At 42.1% G+C, this 22,138-nt stretch overlaps 1 protein-coding gene across 1 annotated transcript in view; it reads right to left on the bottom strand.

Annotated features, from left to right (window-relative positions):
- Positions 1 to 20,757, bottom strand: part of LOC121371861 (sestrin-1-like) — a 49,259-nt gene extending 28,502 nt beyond the window's left edge. Inside the window, exon 1 of the mRNA XM_041498069.1 lies at positions 20,200 to 20,757. Within this exon, the coding sequence (XP_041354003.1) occupies positions 20,200 to 20,496 (297 nt within the window). The 5' untranslated portion in view covers positions 20,497 to 20,757. The remainder of the gene's footprint in view (positions 1 to 20,199) is intronic.
- Between the last annotated feature and the right edge of the window lie 1,381 nt (positions 20,758 to 22,138).

Here is a 22,138-nt window from a genome sequence, read left to right as displayed (position 1 = left end):
AGGGCTGATTATTTAGACGGCTCTAAAGGCAGACATTAAGGGCTGATTATTTAGACGGCACTAAAGGCAGACATTAAGGGCTGATTATTTAGACGGCACTAAAGGCAGACATTAAGGGCTGATTATTTAGACGGCTCTAAAGGCAGACATTAAGGGCTGATTATTTAGACGGCACTAAAGGCAGACATTACGGGCTGATTATTTAGACGGCACTAAAGGCAGACACTAAGGGCTGATTATTTAGACGGCACTAAAGGCAGACACTAAGGGCTGATTATTTAGACGGCACTAAAGGCAGACACTAAGGGCTGATTATTTAGACGGCACTAAAGGCAGACACTAAGGGCTGATTATTCAGACGGCACTAAAGGCAGACACTAAGGGCTGATTATTCAGACGGCACTAAAGGCAGACATTAAGGGCAGACATTAAGGGCTGATTATTTAGACGGCTCTAAAGGCAAGCATTAAGGGCTGATTATTTAGACGGCACTAAAGGCAAGCATTAAGGGCTGATTATTTAGACGGCTCTAAAGGCAAGCATTAAGGGCTGATTATTTAGACAGCCCTTAATGTCTGCCTTTAGAGCTGTCTAAATAATTAGCCCTTAATGTCTGCCTTTAGTGCCAATTATTTAGACGGCTCTAAAGGCAGACATTAACAACAACTGTTCGCTGTAACAGGACCAGATATAAGCACAGCTCATATTACGTTTTACTGTTTTCTACACACATGTATTTCAATGAATGTTTTACAAATGTATATCCACCAACCTGTCTGATGTTGTTCTGCAGTTAGTGGGAAAGTACATGAAAAGAAGCCTTGCTGCCAGTTCAAACCCATATCCTAGTAATAGGAGGTGACGGTAGGGCTCTTATGAAACTCTTTCCTTCCTTATAAACATGAACCATACAGATTTCACAACTCAAGACAGTGTTAGTAAAGCTGTTTTGTTTATATATCTCAGTGTTCAGCTAGTTTTATCTCAGTGTTCAGCTAGTTTTATCTCGGTGTTCAGCTAGTTTTATCTCGGTGTTCACCTCATGTCTACACCCTCCGACCCTCGTACAAATGAACACAACAGCAGTGTCAAGTGACATGTATCCTGTCAATGTATTGTGTTTGATTCCATCGACAGCTGTGTCACCTAGCGGTATGACCAGTGTAATATCACTTCGGTTAGTACAGCATTAGGGACCAGGTGACACATCATTAACAATTTACACCTAATGCAGAATGGCAGAGTGCTACCCCATGCTGTCTTTATTACCTGTCCCACAGACCCTTGGGTGTGTATCCTTTGCTGGACAAATCTGTGACTGCCCTAACCAAATGTTCTCCTGGTCCTGGTGCTAATTGATCTGTACCATGCTTGGTTCATCATCATTTTCATTCATGTTTTATTCACAGGCAGCAGAAGCTGTAGTCTTATGTGTACAGTGTTCATGTGTGTGACTGGTGCTTTATGTGTGACTGGTTCTTCATATGTGTGACTGGTGCTTCATATGTGTGACTGGTGCTTCATATGTGTGACTGGTGCTTCATGTGTGTGACTGGTGCTTCATATGTGTGACTGGTGCTTCATATGTGTGACTGGTGCTTCATGTGTGACGGGTGCTTCATGTGTGTGACTGGTGCTTCATATGTGTGACTGGTGCTTCATATGTGTGACTGGTGCTTCATATGTGTGACTGGTGCTATATGTGTGACGGGTGCTTCATGTGTGTGACTGGTGCTTCATGTGTGTGTGACTGGTGCTTCATGTGTGTGTGACTGGTGCTTTATATATGTGACTGGTGCTTCATGTGTGTGTGACTGGTGCTTCATGTGTGTGACTGGTGCTTCATGTGTGTGTGACTGGTGCTTCATGTGTGTGTGACTGGTGCTTCATGTGTGTGACTGGTGCTTCATGTGTGTGCGACTGGTGCTTCATGTGTGTGTGACTGGTGCTTTATATATGTGACTGGTGCTTCATGTGTGTGTGACTGGTGCTTCATGTGTGTGACTGGTGCTTCATGTGTGTGTGACTGGTGCTTCATGTGTGTGTGACTGTTTCATGTGTGTGTGACTGGTGCTTCATGTGTGTGACTGGTGCTTCATGTGTGTGTGACTGGTGCTTCATGTGTGTGTGACTGGTGCTTTATATATGTGACTGGTGCTTCATGTGTGTGTGACTGGTGCTTCATGTGTGTGTGTGACTGGTGCTTCATGTGTGTGTGTGACTGGTGCTTCATGTGTGTGTGACTGGTGCTTCATGTGTGTGACTGGTGCTTCATGTGTGTGTGACTGATGCTTCATGTGTGTGTGACTGGTGCTTCATGTGTGTGTGACTGGTGCTTCATGTGTGTGTGACGGGTGCTTCATGTGTGTGACTGGTGCTTCATGTGTGTGTGACTGGTGCTTCATGTGTGTGTGACTGGTGCTTCATGTGTGTGTGACTGATGCTTCATGTGTGTGACTGGTGCTTTATGTGTGTGACTGGTGTTTCATGTGTGTGACTGGTGCTTTATATATGTGACTGGTGCTTCATGTGTGTGTGACTGGTGCTATATGTGTGTGACTGGTGCTTCATGTGTGTGACTGGTGTTATATGTGTGACTGGTGCTTCATGTGTGTGACTGGTGCTTCATGTGTGTGACTGGTGCTTCATGTGTGACTGGTGCTTCATATGTGTGACTGGTGCTTCATATGTGTGACTGGTGCTATATGTGTGACTGGTGCTTCATGTGTGTGACTGGTGCTTCATGTGTGTGACTGGTGCTTTATATATGTGACTGGTGCTTCATGTGTGTGACTGGTGCTTCATATGTGTGACTGGTGCTATATGTGTGACGGGTGCTTCATATGTGTGACTGGTGCTATATGTGTGACTGGTGCTTCATGTGTGTGACTGGTGCTTGATGTGTGTGTGACTGGTGCTTCATGTGTGTGACTGGTGCTATATGTGTGTGACTGGTGCTTGATGTGTGTGTGACTGGTGCTTCATGTGTGTGTGACTGATGCTTCATGTGTGTGTGACTGGTGCTATATGTGTGTGACTGGTGCTTCATGTGTGTGTGACTGGTGCTTCATGTGTGTGTGACTGATGCTTCATGTGTGTGTGACTGGTGCTTCATGTGTGTGACTGGTGCTTCATGTGTGTGTGACTGGTGCTTCATGTGTGTGTGACTGATGCTTCATGTGTGTGACTGGTGCTATATGTGTGTGACTGATGCTTCATGTGTGTGTGACTGGTGCTTCATGTGTGTGTGACTGATGCTTCATGTGTGTGTGACTGGTGCTTCATGTGTGTGTGACTGATGCTTCATGTGTGTGACTGATGCTTCATGTGTGTGACTGGTGCTTCATGTGTGTGTGACTGATGCTTCATGTGTGTGTGACTGGTGCTTTATATGTGTGACTGGTGCTTCATGTGTGTGTGACTGGTGCTTCATGTGTGTGTGACTGGTGCTTCATGTGTGTGACTGATGCTTCATGTGTGTGTGACTGGTGCTTCATGTGTGTGTGACTTGTGCTTCATGTGTGTGTGACTGGTGCTTCATGTGTGTGACTGATGCTTCATGTGTGTGTGTGACTGGTGCTTCATGTGTGTGTGACTGGTGCTTCATGTGTGTGTGACTGGTGCTTCATGTGTGTGTGACTGTTGCTTCATATGTGTGACTGGTGTTATATGTGTGACTGGTGCTTCATGTGTGTGACTGGTGCTTCATGTGTGTGACTGGTGCTTCATGTGTGTGTGACTGTTGCTTCATATGTGTGACTGGTGTTATATGTGTGACTGGTGCTTCATGTGTGTGACTGGTGCTTCATGTGTGTGACTGGTGCTTCATGTGTGTGTGACTGTTGCTTCATATGTGTGACTGGTGTTATATGTGTGACTGGTGCTTCATGTGTGTGACTGGTGCTATATGTGTGTGACTGGTGCTTCATGTGTGTGTGACTGGTGCTTCATGTGTGTGTGACTGATGCTTCATGTGTGTGTGACTGGTGCTATATGTGTGTGACTGGTGCTTCATGTGTGTGTGACTGGTGCTTCATGTGTGTGTGACTGATGCTTCATGTGTGTGTGACTGGTGCTATATGTGTGTGACTGGTGCTTCATGTGTGTGTGACTGGTGCTTCATGTGTGTGTGACTGATGCTGCATGTGTGTGACTGGTGCTATATGTGTGTGACTGATGCTTCATGTGTGTGTGACTGGTGCTTCATGTGTGTGTGACTGATGCTTCATGTGTGTGACTGGTGCTTCATGTGTGTGACTAGTGCTTTATGTGTGTGTGACTGATGCTTCATGTGTGTGTGACTGGTGCTTTATGTGTGACTGGTGCTTCATGTGTGTGTGACTGGTGCTTCATGTGTGTGTGACTGGTGCTTCATGTGTGTGACTGATGCTTCATGTGTGTGTGACTGGTGCTTCATGTGTGTGTGACTGGTGCTTCATGTGTGTGTGACTTGTGCTTCATGTGTGTGTGACTTGTGCTTCATGTGTGTGTGACTGGTGCTTCATGTGTGTGTGACTGGTGCTTCATGTGTGTGACTGGTGCTTCATGTGTGTGACTGATGCTTCATGTGTGTGTGACTGGTGCTTCATGTGTGTGTGACTGGTGCTTCATGTGTGTGACTGATGCTTCATGTGTGTGTGACTGGTGCTTCATGTGTGTGTGACTTGTGCTTCATGTGTGTGTGACTGGTGCTTCATGTGTGTGTGACTGGTGTTTCATGTGTGTGACTGGTGCTTCATGTGTGTGACTGATGCTTCATGTGTGTGTGACTGGTGCTTCATGTGTGTGTGACTGGTGCTTCATGTGTGTGTGACTGGTGCTTCATGTGTGTGTGACTGTTGCTTCATATGTGTGACTGGTGTTATATGTGTGACTGGTGCTTCATGTGTGTGACTGGTGCTTCATGTGTGTGACTGGTGCTTCATGTGTGTGTGACTGTTGCTTCATATGTGTGACTGGTGTTATATGTGTAACTGGTGCTTCATGTGTGTGACTGGTGCTTCATGTGTGTGACTGGTGCTTCATGTGTGTGACTGGTGCTTCATGTGTGTGTGACTGTTGCTTCATATGTGTGACTGGTGTTATATGTGTGACTGGTGCTTCATGTGTGTGTGACTGGTGCTTCATGTGTGTGTGACTGGTGCTTCATGTGTGTGTGACTGGTGCTATATGTGTGTGACTGGTGCTTCATGTGTGTGTGACTGATGCTTCATGTGTGTGTGACTGGTGCTATATGTGTGTGACTGGTGCTTCATGTGTGTGTGACTGGTGCTTCATGTGTGTGTGACTGATGCTTCATGTGTGTGACTGGTGCTATATGTGTGTGACTGATGCTTCATGTGTGTGTGACTGGTGCTTCATGTGTGTGTGACTGATGCTTCATGTGTGTGTGACTGGTGCTTCATGTGTGTGTGACTGATGCTTCATGTGTGTGACTGGTGCTTCATGTGTGTGACTAGTGCTTCATGTGTGTGTGACTGATGCTTCATGTGTGTGTGACTGGTGCTTTATGTGTGACTGGTGCTTCATGTGTGTGTGACTGGTGCTTCATGTGTGTGTGACTGGTGCTTCATGTGTGTGACTGGTGCTTCATGTGTGTGTGACTGTTGCTTCATATGTGTGACTGGTGTTATATGTGTGACTGGTGCTTCATGTGTGTGACTGGTGCTTCATGTGTGTGACTGGTGCTTCATGTGTGTGTGACTGTTGCTTCATATGTGTGACTGGTGTTATATGTGTGACTGGTGCTTCATGTGTGTGACTGGTGCTATATGTGTGTGACTGGTGCTTCATGTGTGTGTGTGACTGGTGCTTCATGTGTGTGTGACTGATGCTTCATGTGTGTGTGACTGGTGCTATATGTGTGTGACTGGTGCTTCATGTGTGTGTGACTGGTGCTTCATGTGTGTGTGACTGATGCTTCATGTGTGTGTGACTGGTGCTATATGTGTGTGACTGGTGCTATATGTGTGTGACTGGTGCTTCATGTGTGTGTGACTGGTGCTTCATGTGTGTGTGACTGATGCTTCATGTGTGTGACTGGTGCTATATGTGTGTGACTGATGCTTCATGTGTGTGTGACTGGTGCTTCATGTGTGTGTGACTGATGCTTCATGTGTGTGACTGGTGCTTCATGTGTGTGACTAGTGCTTTATGTGTGTGTGACTGATGCTTCATGTGTGTGTGACTGGTGCTTTATGTGTGACTGGTGCTTCATGTGTGTGTGACTGGTGCTTCATGTGTGTGTGACTTGTGCTTCATGTGTGTGACTGATGCTTCATGTGTGTGTGACTGGTGCTTCATGTGTGTGTGACTTGTGCTTCATGTGTGTGTGACTTGTGCTTCATGTGTGTGTGACTGGTGCTTCATGTGTGTGTGACTGGTGCTTCATGTGTGTGACTGGTGCTTCATGTGTGTGACTGATGCTTCATGTGTGTGTGACTGGTGCTTCATGTGTGTGTGACTGGTGCTTCATGTGTGTGACTGATGCTTCATGTGTGTGTGACTGGTGCTTCATGTGTGTGTGACTTGTGCTTCATGTGTGTGTGACTGGTGCTTCATGTGTGTGTGACTGGTGTTTCATGTGTGTGACTGGTGCTTCATGTGTGTGACTGATGCTTCATGTGTGTGTGACTGGTGCTTCATGTGTGTGTGACTGGTGCGTCATGTGTGTGTGACTGGTGCTTCATGTGTGTGTGACTGTTGCTTCATATGTGTGACTGGTGTTATATGTGTGACTGGTGCTTCATGTGTGTGACTGGTGCTTCATGTGTGTGACTGGTGCTTCATGTGTGTGTGACTGTTGCTTCATATGTGTGACTGCTGTTATATGTGTAACTGGTGCTTCATGTGTGTGACTGGTGCTTCATGTGTGTGACTGGTGCTTCATGTGTGTGACTGGTGCTTCATGTGTGTGTGACTGTTGCTTCATATGTGTGACTGGTGTTATATGTGTGACTGGTGCTTCATGTGTGTGTGACTGGTGCTTCATGTGTGTGTGACTGGTGCTTCATGTGTGTGTGACTGGTGCTATATGTGTGTGACTGGTGCTTCATGTGTGTGTGACTGATGCTTCATGTGTGTGTGACTGGTGCTATATGTGTGTGACTGGTGCTTCATGTGTGTGTGACTGGTGCTTCATGTGTGTGTGACTGATGCTTCATGTGTGTGACTGGTGCTATATGTGTGTGACTGATGCTTCATGTGTGTGTGACTGGTGCTTCATGTGTGTGTGACTGATGCTTCATGTGTGTGACTGGTGCTTCATGTGTGTGACTAGTGCTTCATGTGTGTGTGACTGATGCTTCATGTGTGTGTGACTGGTGCTTTATGTGTGTGTGACTGGTGCTTCATGTGTGTGTGACTGGTGCTTCATGTGTGTGTGACTGGTGCTTCATGTGTGTGACTGATGCTTCATGTGTGTGTGACTGGTGCTTCATGTGTGTGTGACTTGTGCTTCATGTGTGTGTGACTTGTGCTTCATGTGTGTGTGACTGGTGCTTCATGTGTGTGTGACTGGTGCTTCATGTGTGTGTGACTGATGCTTCATGTGTGTGTGACTGGTGCTTCATGTGTGTGTGACTGGTGCTTCATGTGTGTGTGACTGGTGCTTCATGTGTGTGTGACTGTTGCTTCATATGTGTGACTGGTGTTATATGTGTGACTGGTGCTTCATGTGTGTGACTGGTGCTTCATGTGTGTGACTGGTGCTATATGTGTGACTGGTGCTATGTGTGTGACTGGTGCTATATGTGTAACTGGTGTTTCATGTGTGTGACTGGTGCTTCATATGTGTGACTGGTACTTCATGTGTGTGACTGGTGCTATATGTGTGACTGGTGCTATATGTGTGGCTGGTGCTTTATATGTGTGACTGATTTTTCACATCGGGTGGGAGGATTTTTCAGTCAAAGGTTTCAACGTCAGTTATTGTGATTCTCAGGTTGAAAAGTCATGGAAGTAAACTGACAGAAACAACAATATTTATAAATGTTTCTCTGTCATGTTACTTTGTGGACTCAGCTAATAGCTAACTGTGTCAGATGAAGCCCCATGACAGTACTGTGAAACTCCTCAAAACCAGACACTCTGTAAACCAGAATTCCGTCAAAACCAGACACTCTGAATACCAGAATTCCATCAAAACCAGACACTCTGTATACCAGAATTCTGTCAAAACCAGACACTCTGTAAACCAGAATTCCATCAAAACCAGACACTCTGTATACCAGAATTCCGTCAAAACCAGACACTCTGAATACCAGAATTCCGTCAAAACCAGACTCTCTGTATACCAGAATTCCATCAAAACCAGACACTCTGTATACCAGAATTCCGTCAAAACCAGACACTCTGTATACCAGAATTCCATCAAAACCAGACTCTCTGTATACCAGAATTCCATCAAAACCAGACGCTTTGTATACCAGAATTCCATCAAAACCAGAAACTCTATAAACCAGAATTCCATCAAAAACAGATGCTCTGTATACCAGAATTCCATCAAAACCAGACACTCTGTATACCAGAATTCCATCAAACCCAGACTCTTTGTATATGGTCAGGACAAGGATTTACTGTTATGTGCAGTAGACCGTGAAAAGTAGGTCACAGTGACCTAGTAATAGTACGCAACACACTGCCATCCCAAATTATTCATACATGTGAGGTTTGATGGTCCTGTATGCTTCTGTATGCAAGATATGGTCCGGACAAGGATTTACTATTATGTGTAGTAGACGGTGAAAAGTAGGCCACAGTGACCTAGTAATAGTACGCAACACACTGCCATCCCAAATTATTCATACATGTGAGGTTTGATGGTCCTGTATGCTTCTGTATGCAAGATATGGTCCGGACAAGGATTTACTATTATGTGTAGTAGACGTTGAAAAGTAGGCCACAGTGATCTGGTAATAGTACACGACACACTGCCATCCCAAGTTGTTCCTACAATGGATGTGACATGACGTGTGCAGTGTGGCTACAAACTTGAAATACATTAATGGGTGCTGTGTGTGAATTTACAAAACATGTGTGGCCAATTGCAATGAAATAGCTGTCTACACAATTCTGTTATATATCAACCAAATGTTACTTCATTATTTTTAAATTGTTAACTAATTACAGTATACCCTGTAGGGAGCTATATCAATTTGCAATTATTTATTTAAACATAATCTTCTTTACAAGAAACAACAATTCTGTGCAATTAAAAGTCTCACTTCCAAACATAATCAATATCACTGACAGTTACATCCATAAATATTCATCCCAATCAATGTTAAGATTTTTTTTTGTAAGTTTATACAGTGAACTGTACGACAGAATATTTTGTTCAGTATTGTGTTGCGATTTGCTACTCAAGTTTCAGATATCACTACTCAATGTTAAAACTTTAAACAGTATTTTGCTAATCAATTCTCAATTGACTACAAATATCGCTAATGAAGATTTTGAAAAGAAACTGTTGCCTGAGACAATCTAGGAACTAACCGAAACAAGTCCACTTTTAACGCGTACACGGCTTACAGAGGTTATGGTCCGTACAAATGTTTAAAAAGTGACAGTGAAAAATGTCAGGTTTTGCAGTCAGTTCGTTTTACACAATCAGAGGGTCGTGTTTTTATAGGTTTCACTGTATATGCATTGTGATGAACATCCATAGCTGCAACTATAAACCAAGTTTCAGTAATCGCTGATGATGCTATCATTGATGCTACCTCTGTGAGAAGAAGAATACAGATAGGATATACAGTCAGACCGTATTACAATGACCATGTTCACCCCTGGGTCACTTTGTCGTTCTGTGAGAAGAAGAATACAGATAGGATATACAGTCAGACCGTATTACAATGACCATGTTCACCCCTGGGTCACTTTGTCGTTCTGTGAGAAGAAGAATACAGATAGGATATACAGTCAGACCGTATTACAATGACCATGTTCACCCCTGGGTCACTTTGTCCTTCTGTGAGAAGAAGAATACAGATAGGATATACAATCAGACCGTATTACAATGACCATGTTCACCCCTGGGTCACTTTGTCCTTCTGTGAGAAGAAGAATACAGATAGGATATACAGTCAGACCGTATTACAATGACCATGTTCACCCCTGGGTCACTTTGTCCTTCTGTGAGAAGAAGAATACAGATAGGATATACAGTCAGACCGTATTACAATGACCATGTTCACCCCTGGGTCACTTTGTCGTTCTGTGAGAAGAAGAATACAGATAGGATATACAGTCAGACCTTATTACAATGACCATGTTCACCCCTGGGTCACTTTGTCATTCTATCAAAATTGCTGTTGTATCAAATTATCATGAGTTATCTTCTTTGCCAAAATGACGTAACAAAAAATACTAATTAATATTAACTGATAATAGAATAGCATTTAAATAATTAATGCATTGCATTATTATTAAAAACAACAAATACACGAACATATATTAAATATGTTTTAAAAAAACATCATTAAATATACTAAACAAGGCGCATTCACAGTCAGTCTAATCATTCCTTGATTAAAGACATCTACGACTGGTACCTGTTTTGTTTGCAAAATATCATGAAAATAGAAGGCTTGATTGTCCGTATTTAATCCTTTAATTGGCTGACTAAAGGCTTATTTGCGAAAGTAATACAGGTCTACAGATTACAGGTAGCTGGGACAGCATGTGACACAGTCGGCTCACTACGAAATCAAGGATTCTAAGTGGCTGTGTGTGTACTGCCAATGTGTACGGTATCTGTGATTAAAGTAAAGTTTGTTTTATTTAACGACGCCACTAGAGCACATTGATTTTTTATCTTATCATCAGCTATTGGATGTCAAACATATGGTCATTCTGATACTGTTTTTAGAGGAAACCCGCTGTCGCCACATAGGCTACACTTTTACAACAGGCAGCAAGGGATTTTTTATTTGCGCTTCCCACAGGCAGGATAGCACAAACCATGGCCTTTGTTGAACCAGTTATGGATCATTGGTCAGTACAAGTGGTTTACACCTACCCATTGAGCCTTGCGGAGCACTCACTCAGGGTTTAGAGTCGGTATCTGGATTAAAAATCCCATGTGTCGACTGGGATCCGAACCCAGTACCTACCAGCCTGTAGACCAATGGCCTAACCACAACGCCAATGAGGCCGGTCGTATCTGTGATTATGTAATGTTGTTATAAAGAGGTGTTTTCAGGTCAAAGTTTCATTGAAATCGCAATCAGAACTGAAGTCACTATAGAGCAGTGATATCGTATTTCTTTTTTTATTAAGTGATCCTATTTGAAGTTTCATGAAAATTAGATGAGAAATAAAGTCACTACAGCAGTGACAAATCTTTAGTAACAGTGACCTTGACCTTGACCACAGAGAAGTGAAACATGAACTTATTCAAGATATCATGATCTTATTCCTATATATGAAGTTTTATGAAAATCTGCCGAGAAAGAAATCCGCTAGATACCAAGAATATATATATACACACACACATAGTGGACTGTCTAACCGGATTCTGTGTAATCCAGATCTCTGCGTAAACCGGTCCATTTCTAAAGCCCTGTCCAGCTACCGTTTAACTCTTGGGTAAAAATCTCTGCCTAATCCGTACTCTGTCTACTCCGGACTCTGGATCAAAAATCAAGAACGAAAGAACTGTTCATGCATTAATTACCTCTGTCTACACCGGATTGGGCTGCTTAATTAGTTGAACAATGATCATCACTTGCCGAGTAATCAGGATGCCATCGCAATTAAGATCAAATACAAAATGTAATCACACTCGTGTGAAGTTTACTCTTCTTGCGTGCGGTAGGCCGTTAGATTTGGATTTTGTATTCAAATAATTTCGTACGTACAAATAAATAATGTTTTTGGAAATAAAATTAAATTTAACCTAGTACATATATTAGAACGACCAGAAACCGTTTAATATGCAGCCACTAATATTTTATGCATAAAAATATATTTGATATGTAATTACAATTGTTAAAAAGTCTCTGTTGGTGGATAACATCTTAAAAATTGCAGCAAACTCGGGAATGTCCCTTTAGGTATATTTTTTATGTCTTTGAAATAATCGATTGCAAGTCTGGCTTGTATGACTGTTTCCCAATCATCCATGGGTTCAAATGTCATTGTTGATCGCGAGTTGTCGATCATTCAAGAACCATAACTCTGGATGAACTCTGCATAAACCGGTCCTCTATGTAAACCGGACTATTTCGACGGTACGAAGTGAGTCCGGTTTAGACAGAGTCCACTGTGTGTGTGTGTATATATATATATCAATTATTGACCGTCATTGAGGTCAATATCATGTTTTATGGACCGAAGAAATTGATACTGACCGAGACCAACAGACGAGGTCAATATCAATTTCTTCGGTCCATAAAACATGATATTGCCCGAAATGCGGTCAATAATTGTTTTATTACATGTCATCCATAAGACTCATTCCTGCTTTGTTTATCAGAATCGAAATACGCCAACACTTATAATTTCCCACAATGCCTTAAAATGATGGGATTTAGTGATGTCATGTAATCCTATGACGTTGTATGACACGCAGAGGAATGCGGAAATAAACAGTTGAAACATTACTAAGACAAAAATCAAATTCAAGACATTATAACCAGCAAGAGTGTCAAAATCATATTAACAGCAAAATAAAACACAAAATCTGATAAATCTTAACATACATTTATACTGAACAGTTACCGATTACCTCCAAATGCATTTTTTTTATTTGCAACATAAAATCCTGAGAGTGCCGATTCCAACTGCATTGTGATGTATCATGTACGTTTCTAAATCTGCGAGACATTCCATACACAATTTGATGATTACTGACCTTGTTTTTGTTGTGTTTGCGGAATTCAACTCAGTATGACTAAAGATCAGCAAAGGACAGCAAAGCGATTTGTCACAAGTTTGTGCTTGTTTACATTAGAATTATTAGCAGTTGACGTTGCATTACGTTACCTACTCATTAATTGGATAGAATTTTGTCTCATCTTCATTTTCGTTGGTTAAATCTCCCAGGGCAATATCACTTTTGACGGACCGGTGAGACCGTCTCAGGGCAATACCACTATTTACGGACGGTCATGTGACTGGTTTTTGACCAATAAGAATACAGATATATTCTCATTATGTAATAAATATATATATATATATATATATATATATATATATATATATATATATATATATATATACATCTGTTATTAATGTGTTTGAATGTCCTTAACATTAGTTACTGCCGCCCCTCAACGTGCAGCCATCAAATGGCTTGAAAGAGAGCACCATCAGCCAACAGTGATGTATCAGTGTCATAATTTAGAAAAAAAAAAAAAAATCTTCACAGAACTCAACCAATCTTCATACACAAATCTACTGATGAATAAAAAGTTTGTTTGTTTAATGACACCACTAGAGCACATTGATTAATTAATCATCAGCTATTGGATGTCAAACATTTGGTAATTCTGACATATAATCTTAGAGAGAAAGCCTGCTACATATTTCCATTAGCAGCAAGGGATCTTGTATATGCACTTTCCCACAGACAGGACAGCATATACCACGGCCATTGACCAGTTGTGGTGTACTGGTTGGATTGAGAAAAAACCCACAATCAGTTGAATGGATCCACCGAAGTGGTTTGATCCTGCAATGCAAGCACCTGAGGCGAGTTGTCGACCGACTGAGCAAATCCCACCACTTACCAATGAATAGAGAATTTCAACTAATCAGATACAGTACATGCTTCAAAGGTCAAGGTCACACTTGTGTCATACAAATGTGACATAAAAAGCACCTTTTACTCAATATGAAATATATTTCCAGTGACCTGATAACACAGTTCTATTCAACATGCTATTACATTGTTAAACAGTTTACACTCATGTCAGTAACAGCTTAACACTCATGTTGGGCACTGATAATGTTCACTTTGTATGTCAGCAAATTAGTTTTGTACATAACAGTAGGGGTTTGTTGGTAACCTTTAAAGAAAAACAAAAGAATTCCAGTTGTATTCCAGTTTTCTTACATGGTTAAAATATTGTCGACTACCAGACACTTTTGAACAATTATAATTACATATTAAAAACAAGACTGTGTATAAAATACCAGTGGTTGATTATTAAACATGTTTCTTATTGTCCTAGTGCTTGTACTAGATCAAACTTCATCTTGCTTCTTTTTTCATACTTCCAAATCCAGTTTGGGCTACTCACAACATATTGGATAATTTCTCTAAAATATTTTTTTTTTTCTTCTTTCAAAACAAAAGTAATTCAGTGACAATGGGTACATGATTAAACTGTATGTGTGTTTTAATTTCATTTAATTTAATATATTCTTCAATTTATTATTATTATTTATTTTTTTACTAATCAGATTTTTACATTTTCTTGATGATTTTAATATATAGTGTTATCTGGCTAACTTTGTAGACCAATATATTTCACTGTTTAGAAATTAACTCCTCAAGGAAGTTGGGCACTGAAAATATATCCTGTCTACTGTTATATATAATAATAAAGCCAGTAGAGTGTGAAAAACAAACAAGTCTACAGGATTCCATCTGTTCTCCAGAGATCAGAGATACAAGCACGCCTTCTCCTCCAGTGTGATATACAACAGGAGACGGCACAATGAAAATAACGTCTCACATACAGACAGGTGGTTACAGGCACGTCTGCTCCCCCAGTCTGATATACAACAGGAGACGGCACAATGAAAATAACGTCTCACATACAGACAGGTGGTTACAGGCACGTCTGCTCCTCCAGTGTGATATACAACAGGAGACGGCACAATGAAAATAACGTCTCACATACAGACAGGTGGTTACAGGCACGTCTGCTCCTCCAGTGTGATATACAACAGGAGACGGCACAATGAAAATAACGTCTCACATACAGACAGGTGGTTACAGGCACGTCTGCTCCCCCAGTCTGATATACAACAGGAGACGGCACAATGAAAATAACGTCTCACATACAGACAGGTGGTTACAGGCACGTCTGCTCCTCCAGTGTGATATACAACAGGAGACGGCACAATGAAAATAACGTCTCACATACAGACAGGTGGTTACAGGCACGTCTGCTCCTCCAGTGTGATATACAACAGGAGACGGCACAATGAAAATAACGTCTCACATACAGACAGGTGGTTACAGGCACGTCTGCTCCTCCAGTGTGATATACAACAGGAGACGGCACAATGAAAATAACGTCTCACATACAGACAGGTGGTTACAGGCACGTCTGCTCCCCCAGTCTGATATACAACAGGAGACGGCACAATGAAAATAACGTCTCACATACAGACAGGTGGTTACAGGCACGTCTGCTCCTCCAGTGTGATATACAACAGGAGACGGCACAATGAAAATAACGTCTCACATACAGACAGGTGGTTACAGGCACGTCTGCTCCTCCAGTGTGATATACAACAGGAGACGGCACAATGAAAATAACGTCTCACATACAGACAGGTGGTTACAGGCACGTCTGCTCCTCCAGTGTGATATACAACAGGAGACGGCACAATGAAAATAACGTCTCACATACAGACAGGTGGTTACAGGCACGTCTGCTCCTCCAGTGTGATATACAACAGGAGACGGCACAATGAAAATAACGTCTCACATACAGACAGGTGGTTACAGGCACGTCTGCTCCTCCAGTGTGATATACAACAGGAGACGGCACAATGAAAATAACGTCTCACATACAGACAGGTGGTTACAGGCACGTCTGCTCCCCCAGTCTGATATACAACAGGAGACGGCACAATGAAAATAACGTCTCACATACAGACAGGTGGTTACAGGCACGTCTGCTCCTCCAGTGTGATATACAACAGGAGACGGCACAATGAAAATAACGTCTCACATACAGACAGGTGGTTACAGGCACGTCTGCTCCCCCAGTCTGATATACAACAGGAGACGGCACAATGAAAATAACGTCTCACATACAGACAGGTGGTTACAGGCACGTCTGCTCCCCCAGTGTGATATACAACAGGAGACGGCACAATGAAAATAACGTCTCACATACAGACAGGTGGTTTGTGCTTTGTATTTATAGGCACCAACTCGGATGCATGGATATGATATGGTGTCCATGTGAGCCAAATATCTATCTGTTACGTCTATCTAGCAATACTGCCAGACTTGGGTGAATGTATCATCTAGCAATACTGCCAGACTTGGGTGAATGTATCATCTAGCAATACTGCCAGACTTGTGTGAATGTATAATCTAGCAATACTGCCAGACTTGTGTGAATGTATAATCTAGCAATACTGCCAGACTTGTGTGAATGTATAATCTAGCAATACTGCCAGACTTGTGTGAATGTATAATCTAGCAATACTGCCAGACTTGTGTAAATGTATAATCTAGCAATACTGCCAGACTTGTGTGAATGTATAATCTAGCAGGAAAATGTCTGATATATATGTATATGGATTAAATAGTTAGACAATGCTCTAACTTTCAGGTAACAAGAAAGAAAAGGAATAATTGCTAAGTGAAACCTCAGAACATTTTAGAACTATGGCTATTAGATGTGTAACATACAGATATGTCAACATTTGTCTGAACACATACACAGAGAGAGAGAGAGAGAGAGAGAGAGAGAGAGGGGGGGGGGGGGAAGGAAGGAAGGAAGGGAGGGGAGGGAAAGAAAGATATGTTTTATTTAACAACGCACTTAACACATTGTATTTACGGTTATATGGCGTCAGACATATAGTTAAGGACCACACAGATATTGAGAGGAAACCCGCTGTCGCCACTTCATGGGCTACTCTTTCCGATTAGCAGCAAGGGATCTTTTATATGCACCATCCCACAGACAGGATAGCACATACCATGGCCTTTGATATACCAGCCGACGGGGATCGATCCCAGACCAACCGCGTATCAAGCGAGTGTTGTCCCACTGAGCTACATCCAGCCCCGGGAAGTGAGGGAGACACAGAGAGAGACAGAAAGAGAGAGAGAGAGACGGAAAGAGAGAGAGAGACAGAAAGAGAGAGAGAGTGAGAGAAAGAGAGACAGAGACAGAGACAGAAAGAGAGTGAGAGAGAGACAGAAAGAGATAGAGAGAGACAGAGACAGAAAGAGAGTGAGAGAGAGACAGAAAGAGATAGAGAGACAGACAGAGAGAGAGAGAGAGAGACAGAAAGAGTGAGACAGAGACACAGAGAGAGAGAGAGAGAGAGAGACAGAAAGAGAGTGAGAGTGAGAGAGAGACAGAGAGAAAAAGAGAGAGAGAGACAGAGACAGAGACAGAGAGACAGACAGACAGAGAGAACCTCCTGCCACCTCAAGTCTATTTGCCACAGAGAAAGCTTTAGTACAGACCCTCTCCACCACAGAGAAACCATCAAGCTTTAGTACAAACCCTCTCCACCACAGAGAAAGCTTTAGTACAGACCCTCTCCACCACAGAGAAACCATCAAGCTTTAGTACAGACCCTCTCCACCACAGAGAAACCATCAAGCTTTAGTACAGACCACCTCCACCACAGAGAAACCATCAAGCTTTAGTACAGACCCTCTCCACCACAGAGAAAGCTTTAGTACAGACCCTCTCCACCACAGAGAAACCACCAAGCTTTAGTACAGACCCTCTCCACCACAGATAAAAGCTTTAGTACAGACCCTCTCCACCACAGAGAAACCATCAAGCTTTAGAACAAACCCTCTCCACCACAGAGAAAGCTTTAGTACAGACCCTCTCCACCACAGAGAAACCATCAAGCTTTAGTACAGACCACAACCATCACAGAGAAACCATCAAGCTTTAGTACAGACCACAACCATCAAGCTTTAGTACAGACCACCTCCATCACAGAGAAACCATCAAGCTTTAGTATAGACCCTCTCCATCACAGAGAAACCATCAAGCTTTAGTACAGACCCTCTATCACAGAGAAACTGTCAAGCATTAGTATAGACCCTCTCCATCACAGAGAAACCATCAAGCTTTAGTACAGACCCTCTCCACCACAGAGAAACCATCAAGCTTTAGTACAGACACTATCACAAACCATCAAGCCTTAGTGCAGACCGTCTCCATCACAGAGAAACCATCAAGCATTAGTACAGACCCTCTCCATTAGGGGTGTGACGAATACACATGGTGGTGAATACGATACATATCACGAATATGAGGTGACGAATACGAATATGTATTCACATCCATGAATACACATTACACAAGTACCCAGTTCTCGTTAAGAATTATACAAATATATTTTGCTTTGAGCTGCCATTTAAACGTTAGAATATTGGTTAACATTATTGACGTTGCACTGCGTAGAATGCATAAATTAACGAATTACACTCGCCCATGTCTCGTATTTGGCTGGTTGAACGAGACTATGCGACGTCATACAGTGTTTTGACAGAAGCGCAGTCAAGCTGCATGTAGAGTACCAGTCCAACGCATGGAATATAAAAAAAAGGATCGGTCTATGAGTCTGACTATGCGGTTGACCTAATATAAAAAAGGACAATAAAAACGATCGAATCGTTATTGCGTTGGTTAGTATGAATTAGAAACATAAATTATACAGTAAACATTATATATAAGTATTCGTGTATTTGGTTTAGCTAGTGACGAATACGAATGCAACTACGATACAGATCGCTGTTCGGTGCACCGAATATTCGAGTATATCGTTACACCCCTACTCTCCATCACAGAGAAACTATCAATCTTTAGTACAGACCCTCTCTATCACAAATTATTAAGCTTTAGTGCAGACCCTCTCCATCACAGAGAAACCATCAAGCATTAGTACAGACCCTCTCCATCACAGAGAAACTATCAAGCTTTAGTACGGACCCTCTCTATCACAAACCATCAAGCTTCAGTGCAGACCCCTTCCATCACAGACAAACCATCAAGCTTTAGTACAGACCCCCCTCCATCACAGAGAAACCATCAAGCATTAGTACAGACCCTCTCCATCACAGAGAAACTATCAAGCTTCAGTACAGACCCTTCCATCACAGACAAACCATCAAGCTTTAGTGCAGACCCTCTCCTTCACAGACAAACCATCAAGCTTTAGTACAGACCCCCCTCCATCACAGAGAAACCATCAAGCATTAGTACAGACCCTCTCCATCACAGAGAAACTACCAAGCTTCAGTACAGACCCTTCCATCACAGACAAACCATCAAGCTTAAGTATAGACCCTCTCCATCACAAAGAAACCACCAAGCTTTAGTACAGACCCTCTCCATCACAAAGAAACCATGATGGAGCAAAGGGAGCTGGTGGGGGGCTATATCCCCTAATAATTGTCAACTGCATTTCAGTTTTTAAAATGTTAGAGGGGAGCATATCACCGAACTCCACTAAACTTTGCCCCCTACCCCCACCCACCCACCCCCCCCCCCATGTCTACTTGCTTCCGCGGTGCCTGAGTAGTCTGTCTACCTCGCATAAACACCAGAAAGCTTTAGTACAGACTTATTCCACTATCGAGTAACCATCGAGCTTTAACACAGACAGTCTCCAACACAGCAAAGGATCTTTAAGTATGCACTTTCCCATACAAAACTACAGCACTCTACATTACCGGTATTGTAGTAGCATTAAAAATTTTAGTTGACAAATGAAAATAAATTGTCATATATATATGTATGCGACGAAATCATTTGCATTGTTCAGGGCTGAACAATACATGTCATTTGATGTGGTACATTTTAGGACGGGGAAAACTGACTCCATCGAGTGTATTCGATCCTACAACCCCTCGCATTTCAGAGCTACATCCGACATCATATAATGACTGTAAATAAAATGTGTTGAGTGCATGGTTAAATAAAATATTTCCTTCCTTCGGAGCTACATCATGCCTGATACTCTCTGAAGAGTTACCCAGACATTTATGTGTGGTATAAATTAATCAGTGGTTAGCCATCACAAACAAATGTAAATATGGTGAAATATAACAAGGTAATTATAATGATGCACCTTTAAAAATAATAACATCAACAAAACGTATTTTGTTGCTGTTATTTATTTCTTTATTTGGATAGAACAATAGCCCTGTTCCTTCCAAAAACCCCGTCTCCCCTGATAAACAAACATTACACTTAGGCGTTGTTGAAACTTGGAGATGGAAATGTTGCCTATTTGCTCACTTACCCGTATGTCTTCCAGCAGCGTGACACACTTTTCCACAACATCGTCAAACGGACACTGGATGGACAGACGGAGTAACTCCGGTAGGTACTCGGCGACCAGAGGTCCCGTGTTCAAACCATTGAGGACTGACGGGTTTCCGCTCGAGTCGGGAGGGCTGCCGTATCCGTCGAGCCAGGCGTCAAACGTTTTCTGAATCACGTCAAGGCCTTGTCGCCTCGTGTTCGGGTCTCGATGGCAAATTACGTGGAAGAATCGCATGGACTCTTCATCTCTAAGCGACGTGGTTTCGTCTGCCATCCAACAGACTTGTGGTCTCACCGCTCACGAAGCTACTCACCCTGTCAACTGTTCATACAACGATACACGGCGCAGAGGTAAACAGTTGAACCGGGACCTCGCGTCCTTGTCAATTTCGCCGATCAGCTGATTTGCGAAACGAACCCGGCTTGCTTGATGGTCTGCACGTAACAGGGTGTTTAATCGCGAAATAACAAATAACGCTCGATTTGCTTACATCTACATTTTAGCTATTGTGACTGGGAGGTATCTGTTTATAGACATAGCAAGCAGTACTGTCTTACGTGTTCTATAATTACCGCTAAACATTCAACTTTGTTTCACTGGGCCCTATTTCTTTCACAAAGGTCGATTACTGCGCATGTTGCGGTGACCTCACACAAGAAGACACACCTCCGCTTTTGACCAATCACTGCATGTTTTTCTTACCGGCTTACGATAACTTGACCTAGAATGTGGACAAAATCGACCATCACTGATGCGGGTAATTCCGTATAAAATAAATAAATAAATAATAAATAAATAAATAGATAAATGAAAAGCCTTGAATTTTGGAATGGAAAAATATTTTTCCTACTTTTTACGAGTACTAATATAGATATACGTAAAATTTTATGTAAGTTCTAAATGTAGACTGCATGACCAGTATTATCATCAATATTCAGTTGACGTTAGTAAACAGTATAATTTATATAATATACATGATGTAGATATAAAATATGCATATGCGTTGATTTTATTTTCAGATCTAAGTTATTTTCAAGATTTTAAAGATTAACAATTACACTTTGTAACGAGAACAATTCAAATACCCAATTACGCACTGGCGTAGGAAGCGGAGGGACAAGAGGAGGGCATGAGCCCCACCACTTTGTAGCAGCAGCGATAATGCGTGTGTGGGTGTGCGTGCGCGCGCCATTTTGCAGTTATACTGAAATATGAAATACACTACAATACATTCGATACACACTGTGTATATAAAATCCTGCATTATAATTTCGCCTCTCCATCCTGTAGGCGGGGGCGAGACGTAGCCCAGTGGTCGGTTTGGGATCGATCCCCGTCGGTGGGCCCGTTGGGCTATTTCTCGTTCCAGCCAGTGCACCACCAAAAAAGATAAAATAAATAACATAAAATACAATACAAATATGTGAGCCTGTATACTTATGCTCATACGTTTACATGGTTGTCACGGGGATCCTATAATACCCGTAACTGAATGAAACACGATTGTCCAAACATCTCTCCTAACTGTATATCTATTAGATCTCTCTGTAACAGGCAGTTATACCCGCTGTGGTTCGTCTCTAGGTATGATCAGAGATACGATCTTATATAAAGTATATATTATTATAGCACGTTTAGTTCACTAGAAAACACAACAAAAACACAATACACTTTGGAATCTGTATTAACCTACGCTGACAAATGTACTGCAGCAGTAGTTAATTAACAACAACAAATAATAACAACCCAGATAACAACTTAATTAGTTAATCTCTAGGTGTCTAGTTTACACAATATGCTAATCACTTCACCGTGACACAACACTCACACGTGTGATAATGGAGAAACGCTAACACACACACGTGTGATAATGGAGAAACGCTTCCAGGGGAACTTAATTAATAAAGGAATTACA

The sequence above is a fragment of the Gigantopelta aegis genome, chromosome 4 (assembly GCF_016097555.1).
Source record: "Gigantopelta aegis isolate Gae_Host chromosome 4, Gae_host_genome, whole genome shotgun sequence".
Taxonomy (NCBI): domain Eukaryota; kingdom Metazoa; phylum Mollusca; class Gastropoda; order Neomphalida; family Peltospiridae; genus Gigantopelta; species Gigantopelta aegis.
Note: the sequence above shows the minus strand (reverse complement) of the source record. Positions and strands in the feature narration are given on the sequence as shown.